This window comes from Boleophthalmus pectinirostris, unplaced genomic scaffold (assembly GCF_026225935.1).
Source record: "Boleophthalmus pectinirostris isolate CB_2022bp ecotype Guang Dong unplaced genomic scaffold, ASM2622593v1 HiC_scaffold_9, whole genome shotgun sequence".
Lineage (NCBI taxonomy): Eukaryota > Metazoa > Chordata > Actinopteri > Gobiiformes > Gobiidae > Boleophthalmus > Boleophthalmus pectinirostris.
Window position 1 is genome coordinate 15372528 of NW_026571541.1, and position 18302 is coordinate 15390829.

At 39.3% G+C, this 18302-nt stretch overlaps 1 protein-coding gene across 2 annotated transcripts in view; it reads left to right on the forward strand.

Annotated features, from left to right (window-relative positions):
• Positions 1-18302, forward strand: part of dph1 (diphthamide biosynthesis 1) — a 48427-nt gene that overhangs the window by 18152 nt on the left and 11973 nt on the right. For both annotated transcript variants that reach the window (XM_055147940.1, XM_055147938.1), the window contains exons 4-8: positions 6988-7142; positions 10169-10290; positions 11958-12026; positions 12730-12886; positions 13541-13641. In XM_055147940.1, coding sequence (XP_055003915.1) covers positions 6988-7142; positions 10169-10290; positions 11958-12026; positions 12730-12886; positions 13541-13641 — 604 coding nt within the window. The remainder of the gene's footprint in view (positions 1-6987; positions 7143-10168; positions 10291-11957; positions 12027-12729; positions 12887-13540; positions 13642-18302) is intronic.

Here is an 18302-nt window from a genome sequence, read left to right on the forward strand (position 1 = left end):
GTCAAGTTTATATTTCATGTCTCATAATACCTCTCTTCAGGGTCATTTGGTCTAACCTTTTGTTAGTTATAGTTTCTCCATTTGTTTTTATGAGCCTAGTGACATTACAGGTGAAATGTACAAATGACTTAAATCCTTTCTCAGTTTTGATCATCTATTTGACTGCAACTCTGATTACACCTTTTAAGTGCTCTTTGACCACTAATGCAGATCAATGCCACTCTTCTTTTTAAGGGTCAATAAGCAAGCAGCTCACCTAAATGTAAACCAGGATTAACTCAACTTTTCTGCTCATTTCTAGTGTTATGAAGTTCCTCCAGTAAAGCCCACCTCTTTAAACCCCCTCCTGTTACTTCCATTGCAGTTCTGTGACGCATGGACCTACTCTACACTTATGGTGCCCGATAATTGACCATTCACATAGCTCTATCTCCACAACTCATGGTATCCTATTACTTTTTCCACTCCTTTCTTCTCCTCCCATGCGTTGTAATTCACACAGATAAATCGTTCAGTCGTCCACCAATTGAACTGCTCCCTTTTCCAGTTCACCTTCTCTTCATTCCTTCAGTTTTTGTCTGCTATTGAAGAAATTATATTGTACGTTTAAAAGAACACATTTTACAGAAGCAGTTCAATGTGATATTTTTAATTTAGTACATTGTGCTATATTTTTGGTTCTTTCGTTTTATTTCCTAAAATATGCAGGGTGTACAATTGTCTGGATTTGAAGAGTGGAAGGGTGTCCATGTCCCAGAGGTCCAGAGGGAGAAAGTTCTAGAATTATTTGGCTCATTTTTCTATGGAGAGCCAATGAAGTTGTAGTGAAAATGGACATTGAGCTAGGAGAAGATTAAGCCAAGCTGAAAAACGTGAACAATGAATAGGAGGAGCCCCAGGATAGAGTCTTGGGGCATGCCAGCAGACACAAGGAAGAAGTGAAGACAGAGGGGTGAGTAAAGCTGGAGAAAGTTTTTGAAGGGGTTTACTGGGGAGACCTAAACGAAGAGTGTGAGAGAAGGGTAGAAACAAGAGATATTACAGAAGTGAAAGTAGGCTAAACGGGTAACTTTAGAGTGGAAGGAAAGTGCACTGTTGAAAAAGATGCACAGAGACTTGACCTGAGTACAATGAAAAACAGTAGAGCTGTTACTGGAAAAATTGGATTTAGCAAGAGTGGAAGAAGTTCCTACAAGCAGATAGTTTGAGAAAATATACAAAAAGAACCAGGAGTTGAGTAACTGATTTTTTTTATTGGAGAGGTACCACTGAGATAGAGAGTAGTCTCCAGAGACTGCAGCTCCAGATGAAGTAAACTGTAATTGGATATCTGTAATTTTGGAGGACATGAGTCAGTGTAAGAAGTCTGTGGATTGAATGTGGTGGGGGGAGTAAATCAGGGCATATAGTGATGTTTAATGTGATTATAATGTATTAGATCAGATTGTGTGAATTTGGGTAAGGACAGACTGAAGAACTGATTAAAGTCTGGCTTTGGACTTTGCTCTTGCCAGCTTGACCATTGATGGTAATCTGGATATCTGCCTGGATCTTCACCAGGACTCCCTTCTGGACTTTTTCCTGGGCCTGTTCATGGACTTTCTCAAGGATCTGTTCATGGACATTGTTCTGGGGCTGTTTGTGTACATGGATCTGGGCCTTGTCCTGGACTTTGTGCTTAAGTTGTTTCTGTATTTATTTATTTTTTTGTAGTTTTCTTCTGGCCTTGTTCAGGACTTTTCTTCTGAACTGTAAAATTTGGATCTTGGTGTTTCTAGACTCTTTGTTTTTAGTCAGACTCTTCTCTGTCTGTTCTTTGGTTGACTCTTGAGCCTAACAGGCATTTTTCAGATCACTGCAAAATAAAACGATAGAATGAACTTTGTTGTTATTGCTGTAAAAGAAATCACAGCAACATAATTTGTCATGGAAACAAATTGTGTTTTTAATAAAGCGTTGAAAATACCTGTGACCAGTGAGCTATGTGTTGCTGCTGCTGTGTTTGGAGTGACTGGAGATGGACTGATTTTGTTTTGGACAATGTGTGAAGTTTCAGATCACTGCAAAATAACTGACAGAATGAACAAAACTGTTGCAAAAGGAATCACTGCATCACAATGTACCATGAAAACAGGTGGCATATTGTAATCTGTGTGTTTTAAATAAGCGTAAAATACCTGAGCAGTGAGCTGTGGGCTGCTGCAGCTGTGTTTGTGTCCAGTGACTCTTGGAACTTTCTGTTTGAGTTGTCTCTGTATTGTCTCCAGGAATGTCCACTTGGCTCTTTTCAGGATTCTTCTTATGAACAGCAGAATTTGGATCTTGGTGTGACTGGACTTTTGATTTTTCGTTGGACTGTTCATGGGCTGAGCTGCTGTTGCTGTGCTTGTGTTTAGTCTCTCCTGAACAATCTGGTAGCCTGTAGGACTGAAAATGTTAAACTCCCGCTCCTCTATCCTGCTCAGGACTCTCCTCCTCTTGGTCTCTGGGAGGACTCTGTCCAGAGTAGGTCTGTTCTTCTTCTCGCCACTCTTCTCACTCATTCCGATACGTTTGGCTGAGGCAGGACCACAGTCAGAGTCAAGGGTCATCCAACATGGCCGCTGTCTCTTCTGCCTTCTTCTCTCCACCTGGATATGCAAACGTGTTGCTGGTGTAGCATCACAGTTGGAGTCGAGGGTTATCCAACATGGCCATTGTTTCTTCGGCCCTTTCTTCTCTGCCTGCTGATGTTTGGCTGGTGTAGGAGCACACTGTGGGTCAGTGGTTGTCCAGGGACCAGGGTGTTTGGTACCACTTCTCTGATTGAAGATCCTGCTCCAGTTTGTGGATGGAGACACATACTTGGGGGCAGTTGTCCTGAAGTAAACAGTGAAATGCCCAGAGTGGACCAGATACACTGGCTGTAAGAGGATGCATGTTATTTTAGATTAAGGAGCTTTAAAATAAATGTAATTACCCATTTCTATTTGCAGGCAATCCTTGAGGGTTGTTACCAAAAGTAATTATACACATATTATATAACAGATCACACTGTACATCAAAGTTAGATCACTCTTTGGTTTCAAAGTTAATTTACACTCTGTTGTGGACTGGCCTTACCTTGTACTTGTTCTGTTAAGGCTGGGTTGTCACAGTGAAGGGCCCAGATCTGATCAGATACACTGGCTGTTGGAAGAGGGTAGTTGTCAGCATTTTGTCAAAGAGAACATACACACATGCTAATTGACATAACATCAACTAATTGAAATAACAACTTTGGACGCGATGCCCATGTATAGTACTGATCATATTTCCAAACTGAGACTTGACAGTGTTCTGTGGGCTGGCCTTACCCTGTACTCTCTCAGTAGGAGTCCCTTTTTGGAGAAAATTTGGTGACCTGATAGCATTATTGATTATTTAATTAAGTTATAGTTTAGTTTTAGTTTATTTATTTAATGAGACAGGGACAGTGCACAATCTACATTAACCTTAACAGGAGAGATGCATTGTACCAGGTTGTAGCACCAGTGCTAATTTCCACCTGTAGTCCCTGGGCAGGTTAATTGAGTGTATTTAATTGATCTCAGCTATCAGCTTTTCTTCTTGGAGACCTATGTAGCATGTTTTTGGTTGATGGGGGAAACTAGAGCGCCTGAAAAAAAAACCCATCCAGATATGGGGAGAAACATGCAAACTTCACACAGAAAGGACCCAGAACCTTCTTGCTGTGAGGCATGAGTGCTAGCCGCTCATTATTGCAGAATCAATCCATGTATATGCTGTAGAGAGCCTTTTTTGCTTGTCCGCTTTTCAAATTTCAAAGGTTCGCCTAAATTATAAGTCCCAAAATCCACATCGGAGTGGAAAATTCTGTCTAATTTAACATCCTAAATGTTAGAAAAGACTGATTTAAATGTTTTAAAACTTTTGTGCCGTCACTTGAATATTGAATACTTCCATATATGTTCATCCAAAAAAAATTTGTTAACTGGGTAACGCCGTGGATAATACCTCATAAATCTGCAATGATTCAGTCTATAGTCACAAACTCAACACCACAGTGAAGCCTTAGCCATTACATTTTTCAGGTTTAACTCATTTCTTTAAAAGTATCATCCTGTTTTACTTCAAACCCAGTTTCAGAACCTTTCAGACATCAACTGGATAGCACACATATTTTTGTAAAATTACATAAAATTTTGGATTTGGTAACAGGTATGCAGCAATAGGCCATGGTAATGTGGGGGTTGTCTCACCTCTGTAATAAACACAACATCCTAAAATGTTGCAAAATCTCAAATGGGTATTGCTTCCCATAGACTTCATTATAAAATCGGCATTGTCCAGTTGACATTGGTGATTTAGAGGCAGTTGTTTTTAGGCTTTTGAAGCAGATTTTTCTTACTTTATCTAAAGTGTTGAAGCTTTTTCATTCATGTTCAATAAATTCCAGATTTCATCAAACACATTTGAAAAATACTCATATCATCTGGATCTTTTTTGGGCCATAATTCCTTGAGTATTTGGTTGTTTTGTATAAAAATGACAGAGGGCGTCACTCAAATACACAATACCCAAATACAACAAATAATGTATATATGTGTCATTTTTAAAGTTGTACATGAAAGTGTAAGTGTCAGTCATGGTGAGCATTCATCATTAAACTGATCAGAATTCCCCGTTTTGAATCAGTCACAAAAAAACACTAGAGCCAGTGTCAAAAGGACAAAAAACCTTTCAAAGAAATCTGATATCAAAAGTGTGATACTTTGAGAACATATCAATATGAAGTGTCAATGACCTGTTCCCTAGTTGACAAAATAGTTATTTAAACACTTTTAAAACATGAGTAATTTTAAAATTACAAAAGTTTAAACTGACCTAATAATTTTTTATGTCCCCTCGGGGGTCTATTTTGAAAATATGTAATTATGTTAGCAACAAAACAAAACCTTTTTTTTTTTTTTTTTTTTTTTTTATTGAAGGGAAATGTGCCCCTGATTATAGAATCACCCTTAAAAATTTTTCTCAGTAGAATAAGAAACTGTATGAAACTGTCAGGACAACTGTGATATGTTGCTGGTCATTTTCTCTAGAACTCTGGACACCAACAACTTCTTCTGGATTACACGTGTCATCAGTACTAATTGATACCACAACTAATATTGAAACTAGATACTAGGCCTGTAACAATAACAGATTTTGCTGGATGATTAATTGACCAAGAATTTATTGCGATAAACATTTTGAGACCATTTTCAACTTAATATAATGACCATGGAATAAAAATGCAAATACACCCTCTCAAAGATCAATAAAGAGCATTTAACACAGGAACTGTAAGACAACCAAAAACAACAGGCCTAAATAAAATAGACTTGTTAACATAAAAATAGCCTAATGTAGTCTGTTATTCAGCAAGCAGCAAAAATAAATTTGAATAAACCATTGCTAAACCATCCTCAACCAAAACAATAAATAAATGGATTGTTAAGTCTCTGTAACAAAATTGCCCATAAAAGTTATTTTAGTCATTGAGTTACATTGGAATATTGTGGCCCCTCTCTCTGTGTCTGCTGCCGTGAGCCTCGTCATTTTGGTCTTGTAGTGTTCGTATTAACCCACTCTACATGATCCTATTTCGCTATGAGGGAGCTGCTGTCCTGTCTGGTATCATGCCGGTGTCTTGTGGGATTTCAGTGGATTTCTTACTCTCTCGGGGGCCATACTAGTTGTGTATGGGAGTATGTCGGTTGCTGGGGTTTGAGCCATTTCTTCTCGATGTTTGTGCGCTCGCCATTAAGACATATCCCACTCACTAGTGTTGATTTGGCATTAGCACACAGTGATGAACTGTTTTGGTTCTGACAGTGGTGCTAGCTTTGTGGCTTCATATTATCCACACAGACAGCGGTGCTTTCTGCACTCAGGCTGCGCGCGCATCTGCTGTGTTGATAAACAAATAATCTGTCTAGTCTACGATGGCACATTCATTCAAGCATCATTACGTTAATTAAACGAGAGGAGTCAGAGGGCGATAGAAGCCTTTTGACATTCAGTCTCTTTGGTAGAGAGAGAAAGAGACGAGAAAACAAGCATGCAAATCGAATTTATTGCGTCCAGAAAAGTTATCGAGCTCGTTAAAACTTCGAAAAAATCGCACGATTAATTGATTATCGTTACAGACCTACTGGATACTCTTTTGAGGAAGTAATGATACTGCAAAAAATCACTTTAACAGGACAAAATTTTAGTTTTAGTATGATTTTGACCTCATGCTAAGATGAAGAAAGGACTATTGTTATAATATTGTACCTGTTCTTTTTTTAATTATGGGTTCACAGCAATCAGAGGTGGCACGCCTTATGTCTTACTTCCTTATCAGGCTTTTGCTCTCATCTTTTCTCTGCCCTTTGTTTTAATCCAGACCATTAAGCAATCTGCATCTGCTTATAAAATATTCACACAGTAATGGCCCATTTGCCTAATCATAACAAAAAGCCTGCATTTTCTTGCTGTCCAACTAAACTACCAAAAAAAATACAGATAATTACAATAATGATCCTAAATGACAATTTATCTCCCTTATCCTTGCCTTAGCCTGCTCTAAATGGACTCTTGCCTACTTTCTCTACAAATCTAACTCAAACACATCTTGAGCTAGCTTCCTCTCCTAGGGCCTGGTGCGTAGGAAATGGTCTGTGAAATTAATAGCATTAATAGTAATCGCATGTGTCCTTCTCCTTCCCTAAATAATTGAGGTCTCTGCATCACTTGCCTCATGTGCAGGGCCCTGCGCAGAATGATTTTGAGTTATAATGCGATAGAGCCTACTGCTGAGAAAAATACATATTGAATACAAACCTTTAAAGTCATGTCTGCAAACATGTGCTGTGTGTTAATGTCAAAGCTTGTCATCAATGGTGAATACACTGCAGGCATACCTGACATAACACAGTGAATAATTCATTTGTCTTCACTTTGGTCTCTGTCTTTCTGCAGTCCCTATAGACTCCACAGCAGAAATTAAGATGCTCTATGTGTTTGTGGACATCCAGATGGACAATGCACACTTCCTGGACACGGTCAAATTCAACTTCACCCCTGGACAGTCTTTGGCACTCGTCAGCACCATCCAGTTTGTGGCAGCTCTGCAGGTAATGGAGCAACAAGCGACTTTTGAAACAATGTATTTTGTGAGTCAGAATCTGAACACTTTATATTTGTGTAAAGAGAGAAACAGTATTTGGACAACACACAAACGCACATATAATTATTTTGGTCTTGAACCACAATGTTGTTTTTGGTGTGAATTTGAAGGTTAGGAAACATTTATTTTGCTTTAGAAAAAATGTGAAAAATTTAAATCTATGCAAACAACAGCAAGGACAGTAGCACTTGAGGATTGGGAAAGCATTACAAAGAATCGCAATAACACTTTTCCTTTATGTATTTTAGCTAATTTCTTCCCAATTACTACTGTGTGTGGCAAATCTCCAAATTATTGTATATTTTACAAAGACAATGACTGGGAATAATAATAGAGATCAATCAAAATATTTTCATCGTCGATACGGTTTGTTTAGAATCCATAGAAATCGATGTCTGTTAAGATCTGCGTATATTTTTGTGATGCTTTGTTTTACTAGTATCATTTTTGCAATATTCTCATTGGACTGACATGTTCAAATAAAGCTTTATGTGTATATTCTTTATGCATATACACATAAAGAATATATACATAAAGCTTTATTTGTGTGTATATTCTTTATACATATTTAGGCAACTGATTCTGCCTAACAAAATATCTGCATCCGCTGGACATTCAAGGCCGATAGCCGATATGCTACAAGTGCAAATAAACCCAATATATCGGCCTATCTCTAAGCTTTACTATAAATGTTTTATGAGAACTTGGCATTCACCTCAAATATGAGCCTGAGAGTTATTGATGCTTTTGGATCTAAAATGTGCATTGAAGTAAAACATATGAATCCAGCCACAGTGTGATTCCTGCTTTTGTTCACTGCATAAGCAGCAGAAGCAGCTCTATATAGGCTCCCACTTGAGTTTTCTGTATGTTTGCAGCATTTCTCATGTTGAACCAACACCGCTCTGTTCCTACACTGACAGTCATGTTATTTTTAAACTCTGCTGAACCGTGTGGGTCATATCTTATGCAGCAGTGTTGAAGTGCTTCTGTGTGTATATTGGTGGATATAGAAGCCTGGCCTTGTAGTTGATCTAAGCCTCTATATTTTTCATGTTTTTTATTGTGTAGGATTCTTGAGGTTAAACTGTGGGTGGAAGGGGCTGATCGATCACTATTATTACCCACTCAAGCATTTAAAATTAGTTCAGTACATTTCATTTCATCCTACCTCCAACCACAGCTAATTGTTGCTCTTACTAATAAATATAGACTGGTTGACATTGGGCTTTTTTGTAGTTTAAAATGTTTAAATTAAATGTAATAAATAACCCCTATCATCCCAGTCTTAAAGAATCATATATATATATATATATATATATATATATATATATATATATATATATATATATATATATATATATATATATATATAATAATTATTTTTTTTGTTTTTTTTTAAACATAATCACAAAGTTTTCATGATCGTGACGTCGCCCGGTATGGCGCAGCCGGGGCCCTACCCTGGAGCCAGGCCTGGGGTTGGCAGCCAGTGCCTGGTGGACAGTACCTCTGGAATGAAAGATTGGGGTGGTGGTGCCTCTGTTTAAGAAGGGGGACCAGAGGGTGTGCTCCAACTACAGGGGAATTACACTCCTCAGCATCCCCAGTAAGGTCTATTCCAGGGTACTGGAAAGGAGAATCCGACCAATAGTCGGAACCTCGGATTAAGGAGGAGCAGTGTTGTTTTTGTCTTGTTTGTGGAACACTGGACCTGCTCTACACTCTCCATCGGGCGATCGAGGGTTCATGGGAGTTTGCTCAACCAGTCCACATGTGCTTTGTGCATCTGGAGAAGGCATTTCTACGGAGCCCGCCCGATGACATCCCGATCACGTACGCGAAAAAAGATATTAAATCGTGGCCTCAAAATACTATTTCGTTCCCATCGGGCGGGCTCCGTACATTTCACCATGTCCCATGCTGTATTTGCATTTGCTTTGCTAACAATAAGTCAGACCTCTTCCCGGTGCATGGTGGACTCTGCCAGCGCTGCCCTTTATCACTGGTTCTGTACATTGTATTTATGGACAGAATTTCTAGGTGCAGCCAGGGCCCGAAGGGGGTCCTGTTTGGGAACCATAGGATCTCATCTCTGCTGTTTACAGATGATGTTGTCCTGATGGCTTCATCAAACCAGGACCTCCAACATGCACTGGTTTTGGAAGCGGCTGGGATGAAACTCAGCTCCTCCAAATCCGAGGCCATGGTTCTCGACCGGGGAAAGGTGGCTTGCCATCTCCGGGTGGTGGAGAGTCCCTGCCTCAAGTGAAGGAGTTCAAGTATCTCAGGGTGTTGTTCAGGAGTGAGTGTAGGTCGGAGTGTGAGATTGATTGCGGTTCGGTGCAGCGTCTGCAATGATGAGGTTGCTTTTTTGGACTGTTGTGGTAAAGAAGGAGCTGAGTCAAAAGGCAAAGCTCTAGATTTACCAGTCAGTCTACATTCCTACCCTCACCTATGGTCATGAGCTTTGGGTAATGACCAAAATAACAAGATCCTGGATACAAGCAGCCAAAATGAGTTTCCTCCAGAGAGTTGCTGGGGGGTCCCTTAGAGATAGATTGAGGAGCTGAGTCATACAGGAGGAGCTCGTAGTAGAGCCACTGCTCCTCCATGTTGAGAGGAACTAGCTGAGGTTGGATGGCCTGGGCATGTCCCATTGTAAGGAGGCTAGAGGGAAGTCTTGGCCTCCCTGCTCTGTCCTGGCCCTGGATAAAGCAGAAGAAAATGGATGGATGGACAAAGTTTTCTTCAAAATAAGTTTTCGTTAGCTGTCTCAGATTTTGACATAATCAGATTAGCTGTACAAATCTATATCTTAAATTCTTCTGTATTGTTTTTGTATAAGAAAGAAAAAAAAAACTCTTTTCTATTGTGGGTTTTGTTTGTTTCCATTGTTGGAGCTTGTGTGGAGGCTCAAGGTTGATGTGAGCTCAACATTTCTTATTGTTTCCCTGCTTCTCTGTGCTGCAGGCGGTGAGTGCGGCTCTCAGGCCTGACTATGATGTGCTGGTTCCCCAGTGTCGACCTTTGTCACCAGGAGAGATTCTGGGCTGCACCTCCCCTCGCCTGGACCACCACGTCAATGCCATCATGTTAGAACTCTTCCTGCTTTTTCTGTTATTTATCGGGAAATCTTGACTCATCCCGTCACTTCCCACCTGGTTTCATAATTAGCCTGGCGATTGTCACACATGTGGCATGAGCCCACTAGAGGATGACATCATTCTAGTCACCAGACCTGGCTCAGTCTGACATCTAATCATGCCTCCAATAAGGCCTCCAATACGCCCACATGGAAACAGCCAAGGGTGATCCAAATGTGGGATGACTAAAACATCATTATACCAAGCAATACTAGGAAATGTAAAAAGGTGGAAGTGTTGTCTACTTTTCAGACAAAATACTGTATAGAAATATAGATTAATTGCTACAACTCTAAGTATGCACTTATTTTTCTTATTTTCAACTCTTCAAACTTCTTTTAAGTAGGGTAGTAAAGTGAAAGAAAAGAAAGAAAAACAGAAAAAGCACTGGAAGGCACCATATTGCAACATATCTGTGGAGTATATCTTATGCAGCTAAATTTCTGGTTTAAAGAGTGCATTCTCTAACGGTATGGTTCTTGTCATTATTGTACCAGCACGTTTATTTTTGCAGAAGCAAATTAGAAAATGTATGAGTTACTGTTCAACTGATTTGAGCATGTTGAAAAATCTGTAATGTGAGGCTCATTACTGCATTACTTTCAGAATTCAGAGAGAGAAAGTTGTTATTATAAACTAATTATTTTTATCTACCCTAACCTGTAACTAACTTCGCAATGTGCTATTAAAAATATGAACTAATTTTGTTGAAACTACAGGCAAACATCAGCATATTAATAATGAGCAAAGCAGCAGGTAACCCTCTTTTAAAGAGCTTAATGATGTTGGGTTTGGATTACTCAACCGGTGCTGTTTTGGCTTTGAACCTCAAATTGATTTTATTGTACACATCCTTATGTCTAATAGAAAGTACTTAGTGGAATGTATTATCATTCATTGTGGAGAACGTCGGAGCCTTTTAGAGCTTGACAGTGCAGCAGGATTATTGTTGGAGGAATAATTTTCTGAAGGCTGTGGATGTTGCTAAGCAGTAGTCAAGCTCAAGGTTATTCCGCCCTGTCATTCTGTTATTAGAATTTATGCACACGCTCATATAGGTCCAAATATATATGGCAGACGTGTCTCTAATTTATATATCTATAATCCACCACCACCTGCAGCATGTTCCTGGGTGTTCTAAACGCTGGCCAATTAGTGGGTTTAATTGCACAGGCTCTCTCTATGGCACTTGTGAGACTGCAGTAATGAGGAGGGGTACCAGGCGTAGACCTTAGCCTAACAGCAGGGATCCTCTCACACTGACCTCAGGAGGAAGGCTGCTGAGAAGCTGTTCTACCTGACCATGTATTTGTAGACACCTACACAGCCTAGTGCGTACTAGTAGTGTGTGAACTCTGCCCCCACCTGGTCGAGGGTTAATTAGAATGGCTTGCATTGTCTGTAAACAGCAGACTTCAATCATTAGGGTCATGTATCCTCCCATGCAGCCTCGGGCCCTTCTTTCTAATTTAAAGCCTTGGTAAAAAGCCTTGGTAAAAAGCCTTGGCAGCGCTGGGATTGACTAAATTGGTTTATCAGATACGGCATACTGCGCACGTCCTGTCAGAATGTCACTTATGTTCTGTGACCTGGATTTTTCATGCATGTTTTTCCAGCTATCTCGGAGATGGAAGATTTCACCTGGAGTCTATTATGATCGCAAATCCAGACGTTCCAGCTTACAGGTATTGTTTATTTTGCTTTTCTAATATGTGCAAGTGTATCGAAGCTATCAATTTAAAAATACAATATATAAGTCAATATGTCAAGGAAGGAAGGATCGAATTAACCCTTTCATCATCTTGCCTAGAACTGCATCAGAAGTTTTATTGTCATTGTCAGTGAACAAAATTCAAACCAGGAACTTGCATGGTGTGGTGCAACATAAAGCAGTTAATAATGGTAAAATAAAAACTACGAGAAAATAAGGTCATGCATAAAAAACAAAGTGCTGTTAAATCAATAAAAATAGTCTTAAGACTTAAAAATAGACTGTTTGGGATTATTTTAAATTAGTTAAAATTTTCTTAGGTAGAATACACTAGACTAAATTATAAATGCACATGTATTTTTGTACAGTCTGTTCCTTATTCCAGTGTCATAGCATTTTGCAAGTGCCTATTTGTATTCTGTGAGATAGCATTGTGTAAAAGATGCAGTCCTGAACAAATCACAGGTATCTCCCATAAACAAGATTTTAATCTCAAGTGAAGCCGTTGTGGAGCTGAAAAGGAGATTATGCCTTTCCCCGAGATGCACTAGCGTCACACTTGATGGGTTTTCCTGATTAGATTTTATTAATTTTTCCCAACTTTTGATGAACAACAAAGGTGTGGCATTTCACATTTGGCTCCATTTTAAAACTGTGTGTCTCTTCTTTGCACATAGGTACGATCCCTACAGTAAGGTGTTCTCTAGGGAATACTATGACCATAATGCCATGCGAGAGTTAAGGCTCCAGGCTATTGACAAAGCTCGCTCAGCCCAGAGATGGGGCCTGATCCTGGGCTCACTGGGGCGACAGGGCAGCCCTAAAGTCCTGGAGGTGAGTTTGTGTGTCCTCATTTCGACAGTAGACATGCCCTAAGGCTCTTGTGCAATGGTTTGTAACAGTTTCCAGAGGGCTGGGCTCAGACAAGGTGTTTGGTGACATGTGGTTCTAATAAGACTTGACTATCAAACTAGGAGCTTGTTCTCTCCTATTTTAGATAATGCAGCTATTAGCATCACCTCTTATTCTGTCTTATCTCTGTATTTAATATTGTAAATGGGACTTTGTTCTTAATGTTTTGCTTAGGGAATTAAAGGTTAAATAAACATTTTAAGTAAACCACTGGCAATCAATGAGAAGTATAATAAAGAAATATTCATTATAGCTTAACCGTTTTAACACAGCATTTTGTGAAATCTGATTTCTTTCAAGTCCTCATAGAGTTTTACCACATTAGTTTGTTGTATCTATTTCTATCAAGTAAACAATAAATATTATAAACTGATAAGGATGGATATTGTAATACACATTAAACTCCTGATGTAACACTTCTGAAAGCTGTACTCCATTAACCAAAGCCTTCAGTCTTCAAAGGTCAAGCCTTCTTCTCATTAACTGAAAATTGATTATCAGACTGGTGGTAGACAGGAAAAGTAACATTAAAATCTGGCTCTATTTGAGACATGTTTTTTCTGCTTAATTCCTCAGCACCTAGAATCCAGACTGGAATCATTGGGCAGGTCCTTCACCAGAGTTCTCCTGTCTGAGATTTTTCCCAGCAAGCTCGAGTTGATGAGTGATGTAGACGCGTAAGTACAGGGATCTGAGCTCCAAGGCTACACCAGTCAGATGTAGGGATGGGAGATATATATATCAATAAATAAAAATGTCTTGATTTTGTGTTCACTAACAACACAGACTTTAAATTACTGGCATTTAAAACAAAAATAGCCCAGTTTCCTCTTGAGTACAAACAGCCAAGCATATCAACGATGAATCATGACTGAATCTTAGTCTCCATTCCAATTTGATTAATTACCCAGCCCTTGTCAGATGTTCTAGAGATGATGTATAAAGACCACTTCATGCAACGTCCTCAAATATAGTTCGCACTATGTATCCATCCTGAACTTTTACCATATCTGATTGTCAGATGGACAATCATCTTTTTTTGAGTTGTGGATATGTGTAAACAATAGTGGCTTGTTTTCACCCCAAATTATGTAACCACCACATGCTGAACATTTTCTTTATTGAATGCATGTACAGCTGAAATGATCTCTTAGGCGAAGACTCACAGCAGTCTCCAAAACACCACTTGTTCCACTTGGTAAAAGCAGCACACATTTTTGACTTGGATTAATCACATTAGTAATGCCATGGCCCAGTCTCTCCCTCTCTATAGCTACCATTTAATGCAAATCATGACCTTCTGCCATACCATTTTCTACTAAATGTATTTAAGTATTCTTAGCAGTGAGTTCCACATCTTTGTCTCATTTTAAAACTTTTCGCTGATTTGCCTATTGTCATTTTCATAAACAATAGCTAATTTATCTTTGCAATCCTGAATCCTGTCAAGCTATTTTCAGACAGGCTGCTGCTGAAGTTCAATCAAATCAAGAAGATTTCAGATGTATTTTGTATGCGTCAGAGCACTCATAATTGGGTCATCAGCACATTTGTAACGGTCTTCTAAAACCAGACACAAGTATTTTACTCTGTAAAGTGTCTGTTTTATGCTTGTCTTTGGGAACTTTCATACTCCCTTATCATTGTGAACCTGAATCTGAGAATCTTAGTCATAACATAAACGCTTACCAGCTTGTCAAAAGAATACTATTTATTGATTTTTATAAAGAAATACAATGCTTCTCTACATGCTTTGAACGCTACATGATCTGTGAAATGATATTTGGCCAATATGTTTTAAATATTTCATAAGATTATATTAATTCACACATATATTTTGTTCAAAAAGGGCTTCAGTTTTTGTGGAATTTTCATTACGAAAGACATATATACAGATATTTGCCCCTGCTTCATTTTGGTTGTGAGACTCGGGTGACAGGTGTTGTTTACTCAATTACCTCTCTCTCTCTCGCTCTCACTCTTGCTCTTGCTCTTTCTCTTTCTCTCTGCAATGATCAAAGATGACATAAATCTATTCTTCCTCTGTGGAAATCTTGAGTGTTGAGGCACCCTGGTGAGGTTTGACCACTTAATCTGAGCTCAAACCAGGAGCAGGAGTCAGTGGATGGGCCATAGCTTTATGCTAGGCCTGATGTGCAACTGCTCCAATCACAGTAGCACCTGGCCGGACTCTCACCCCCACCCCGTGTACTTCGACTGGCCTCTCACATGGGCTAGTGTGCAATGTATCAGATGCACACTGACAGAGACAGAGAAGAATTTGCAGAGGTAGATGAGGAGGTGGTGTAGGCACCGCATGTTCATGGTAACAGTTATTTTTGCTCCTCTGTGTCTGATAACTTCATCATACATCAGGACACTAAAAATTAATTTTAACTTGATGCAAAATGTAAATGAACTTTGGGTGTTAAGTCATGTTTTCATTTGCAGTACTTGGCACATGATATCAATAATGCCATACATATTTAATCATTTTTTAAAAGGCAATCTACTCTCCAAACTACCATTATTGTTATAATCATAACAGTGAAAATATCTATTATGATTGTAGCATGTATTGTAGTGCATACACAAGTTGAGTCTGTGTTGTAATGACTTTTGATGTTTTTATGGATTAATACATTAAAGGTACCATCTGTAGTTAGACTGGCTGACCCAGCCCCGTTGTATTCTCACGTATCACCACTAGATGTTATGTATGTTACTGCTGTCTGATGTTGTGCTAGCTCTGGCCTAACAGAAGAAGACCAGAAAGCATAGGTGAGCCTGAACAAAGGCCAGGTGAGGGGAGGAGGAATGGGACAGCAGGTTTCACATCGACCATCTACTGGTTAATTAAAATTTAATAAACTTGCAGTTTTAAGTACAGTTTTGAAATAATTTGAGACTGAGCCCTGGCTTGCTGAAAAGTTTGTGGATGCTGTGAAACCCTGTGCATGAGTTATAAATGGTCCATGGTTGTAAATGGTTCAAGCTGTGCACAGTCTGTGATGGTGCAGCGAGTTCTATGGAGAACAGACTCATTGAGAGACAGACCGGGGCGTGGAAGGTTGCATTAGTGTTGAGCTCCAGCCGACAGTGCACTGAGCCCACCGCAGGCTTTTACTGTCATTAGACACACTCTCTCTCACTCATAAAGAGAGACACTATTAGCATATTCTCTTAAGTGTGTAATTATGCTGTCCCTAAGCAGACTTTAAACCATTGTAGTGATATCTGCACACCGTTCGCACTTATCTCAAGTAGACCATAAATACTACCCACAACTATGATGTCTTCAATGTTTTCATTTAAAGTATGGTTTGTGCCATGTAGTAGGAAATTGTTTAGAGGTTTCAAACATTCCTCTCATAATTCTCGAGTATTTTTAAAGGTTAATTACACTTGTTTTAGTGAGTTAAGAATGAAAGTGTAATTGAAGAGAAGCCATGCAAATAGAGGTGTGCCTGTGTCACATCAGGGTGTAATGGTCCACAGCAGGTGCGGCTGGAGGCCAGAGCCAGAGTTTACAGTGCATAGCTGATCTAAATGTCAGGCTTTGTATTTCACTGTTACAGATTTAAGTAGGACTTGACAATCTACTCATTTATTTTTATTATTCGTAACTATGGTAATTATTACTGTCAGTGCCACAGTGATCAAAGGCTATGAATGAAAGAAAGAATTAAGCAAAAGACAAGAGGACATAAGAAAATGTCTATTTACTCTAAATTCAGATGACAGTAAGGTACTACTTACTAAATTATGCAGCGTATGTGTAATTGTTAATATGTTAAAACTGATTTATACCTTGCGCTTAGGTATACGTTTTTGTCCTCTTCATTTGACCCATACTGTAGTGGCAATTTAATCCATCAAATTAATCCCTCCACGATATTTTTCTATATATCTATACCCATCTATGTCTATATATCTATATATCTATATAGATATAAATATAGATATATAGATATAAAACATTTGTATTACTTTGGAACATATGAAGAGTATTGTACTTGATCTTACATTAGGTTCAAACACTGAGCATCTTACAGTCTATAGAAAGCAGTTTTGTCTGTATTGAAGTACTTTGGCCTCACTTTACACAGAACTGAAACATTTTATCAATCTCCAATTCAGTCAGTGTGTGTGCTAATAATAGAAGAGTCCCTTCTGGCGCTGTGTGCCAATCAGCTCAGTGCTTCTCAGGAGGCCTCCTCCCTGCTCTCCCTGTTACGCCTTGTGCCGCCTCCCTCCCTCACCACTTTCTGCTGTAGCCTTGAGGAGAGAGAGAGGAGTAGTCTGCTTTAATCACTGCTCATCTTTTAGCCATCCAATAATCCCCTCAGCCACCCCCATGGTCCTGATCCACACCATGTACCACCACGCAGGCTCGATTATACCAGCGAAGTGGCCAATTTAATTTGAGGACATTTACCTACGCTTTGTCAAGTCCTCAAGCAGCACCTAGGAGTGAGATTTAACCAAAACCATACAATCTGAGCTATTAGATACAATTCTATTCATTATTATTTAAATGTAATGGACAGAGGTTCAAGTGGATAGGATATCACTTGAAATGTATTCAGTGCGCATGTTCAATATGACTTGTGTTTGAACATTCATAACTCTTTGATATTTACATAGGCCTGGGGTTATCTGTGAGCCCTTCACATTCACATAAGCTGAGACTCCATGTTTGTCGATATCCCTGATGGGGCTCGATCAGTAGGATTAGAGACAGACCAGGATGTACGTGTTGTATGTGCACAGATGATAGCTGATCTAACCCTGATCACCTGGACAACTCTCCGGTCACTCCTCTGCCTCCATTTTCCAATTCTTCATTTTGTTTTCCCTCTAGCAGTTTACGTCCAAGCACTCTTCATTCTGCTTTCATGCATTTTCCAGAGTAAACAGTATTGTTTCTGTCACTCTTGCCCCATCTCTCTCTCCTCCCTCTCTCTCTTTGTTTTCTCCTCATTGCTCCCCCTCTATCTGTATATCTGCGTCCTCTCACCATAGGACTCTTTTCTTCAAGCCCCTCGCCCTCCCTCCCCCGCCCTCCTGCGTCTGCTAGCTATGTAGGCTACCTCCGTGGAGACCGCCCTGGTGCTGCGTTATTCACACACACCTCACCTCTTGCTGTCTTTTCCCTCCATGTTTTTTTTTTTTTTTCCCCCAGCATTTTACCTTTGTTTACTTACTTGTTTACCTTCTTTAACCTTCTAACACACCCATTTCCACAAACATATTAATTATCTTCAGTATGACTTTTTACTTTACCCAACTTACATCGCAAGATCATTTACAGGTATAGATTTGAAATGAAATCAAA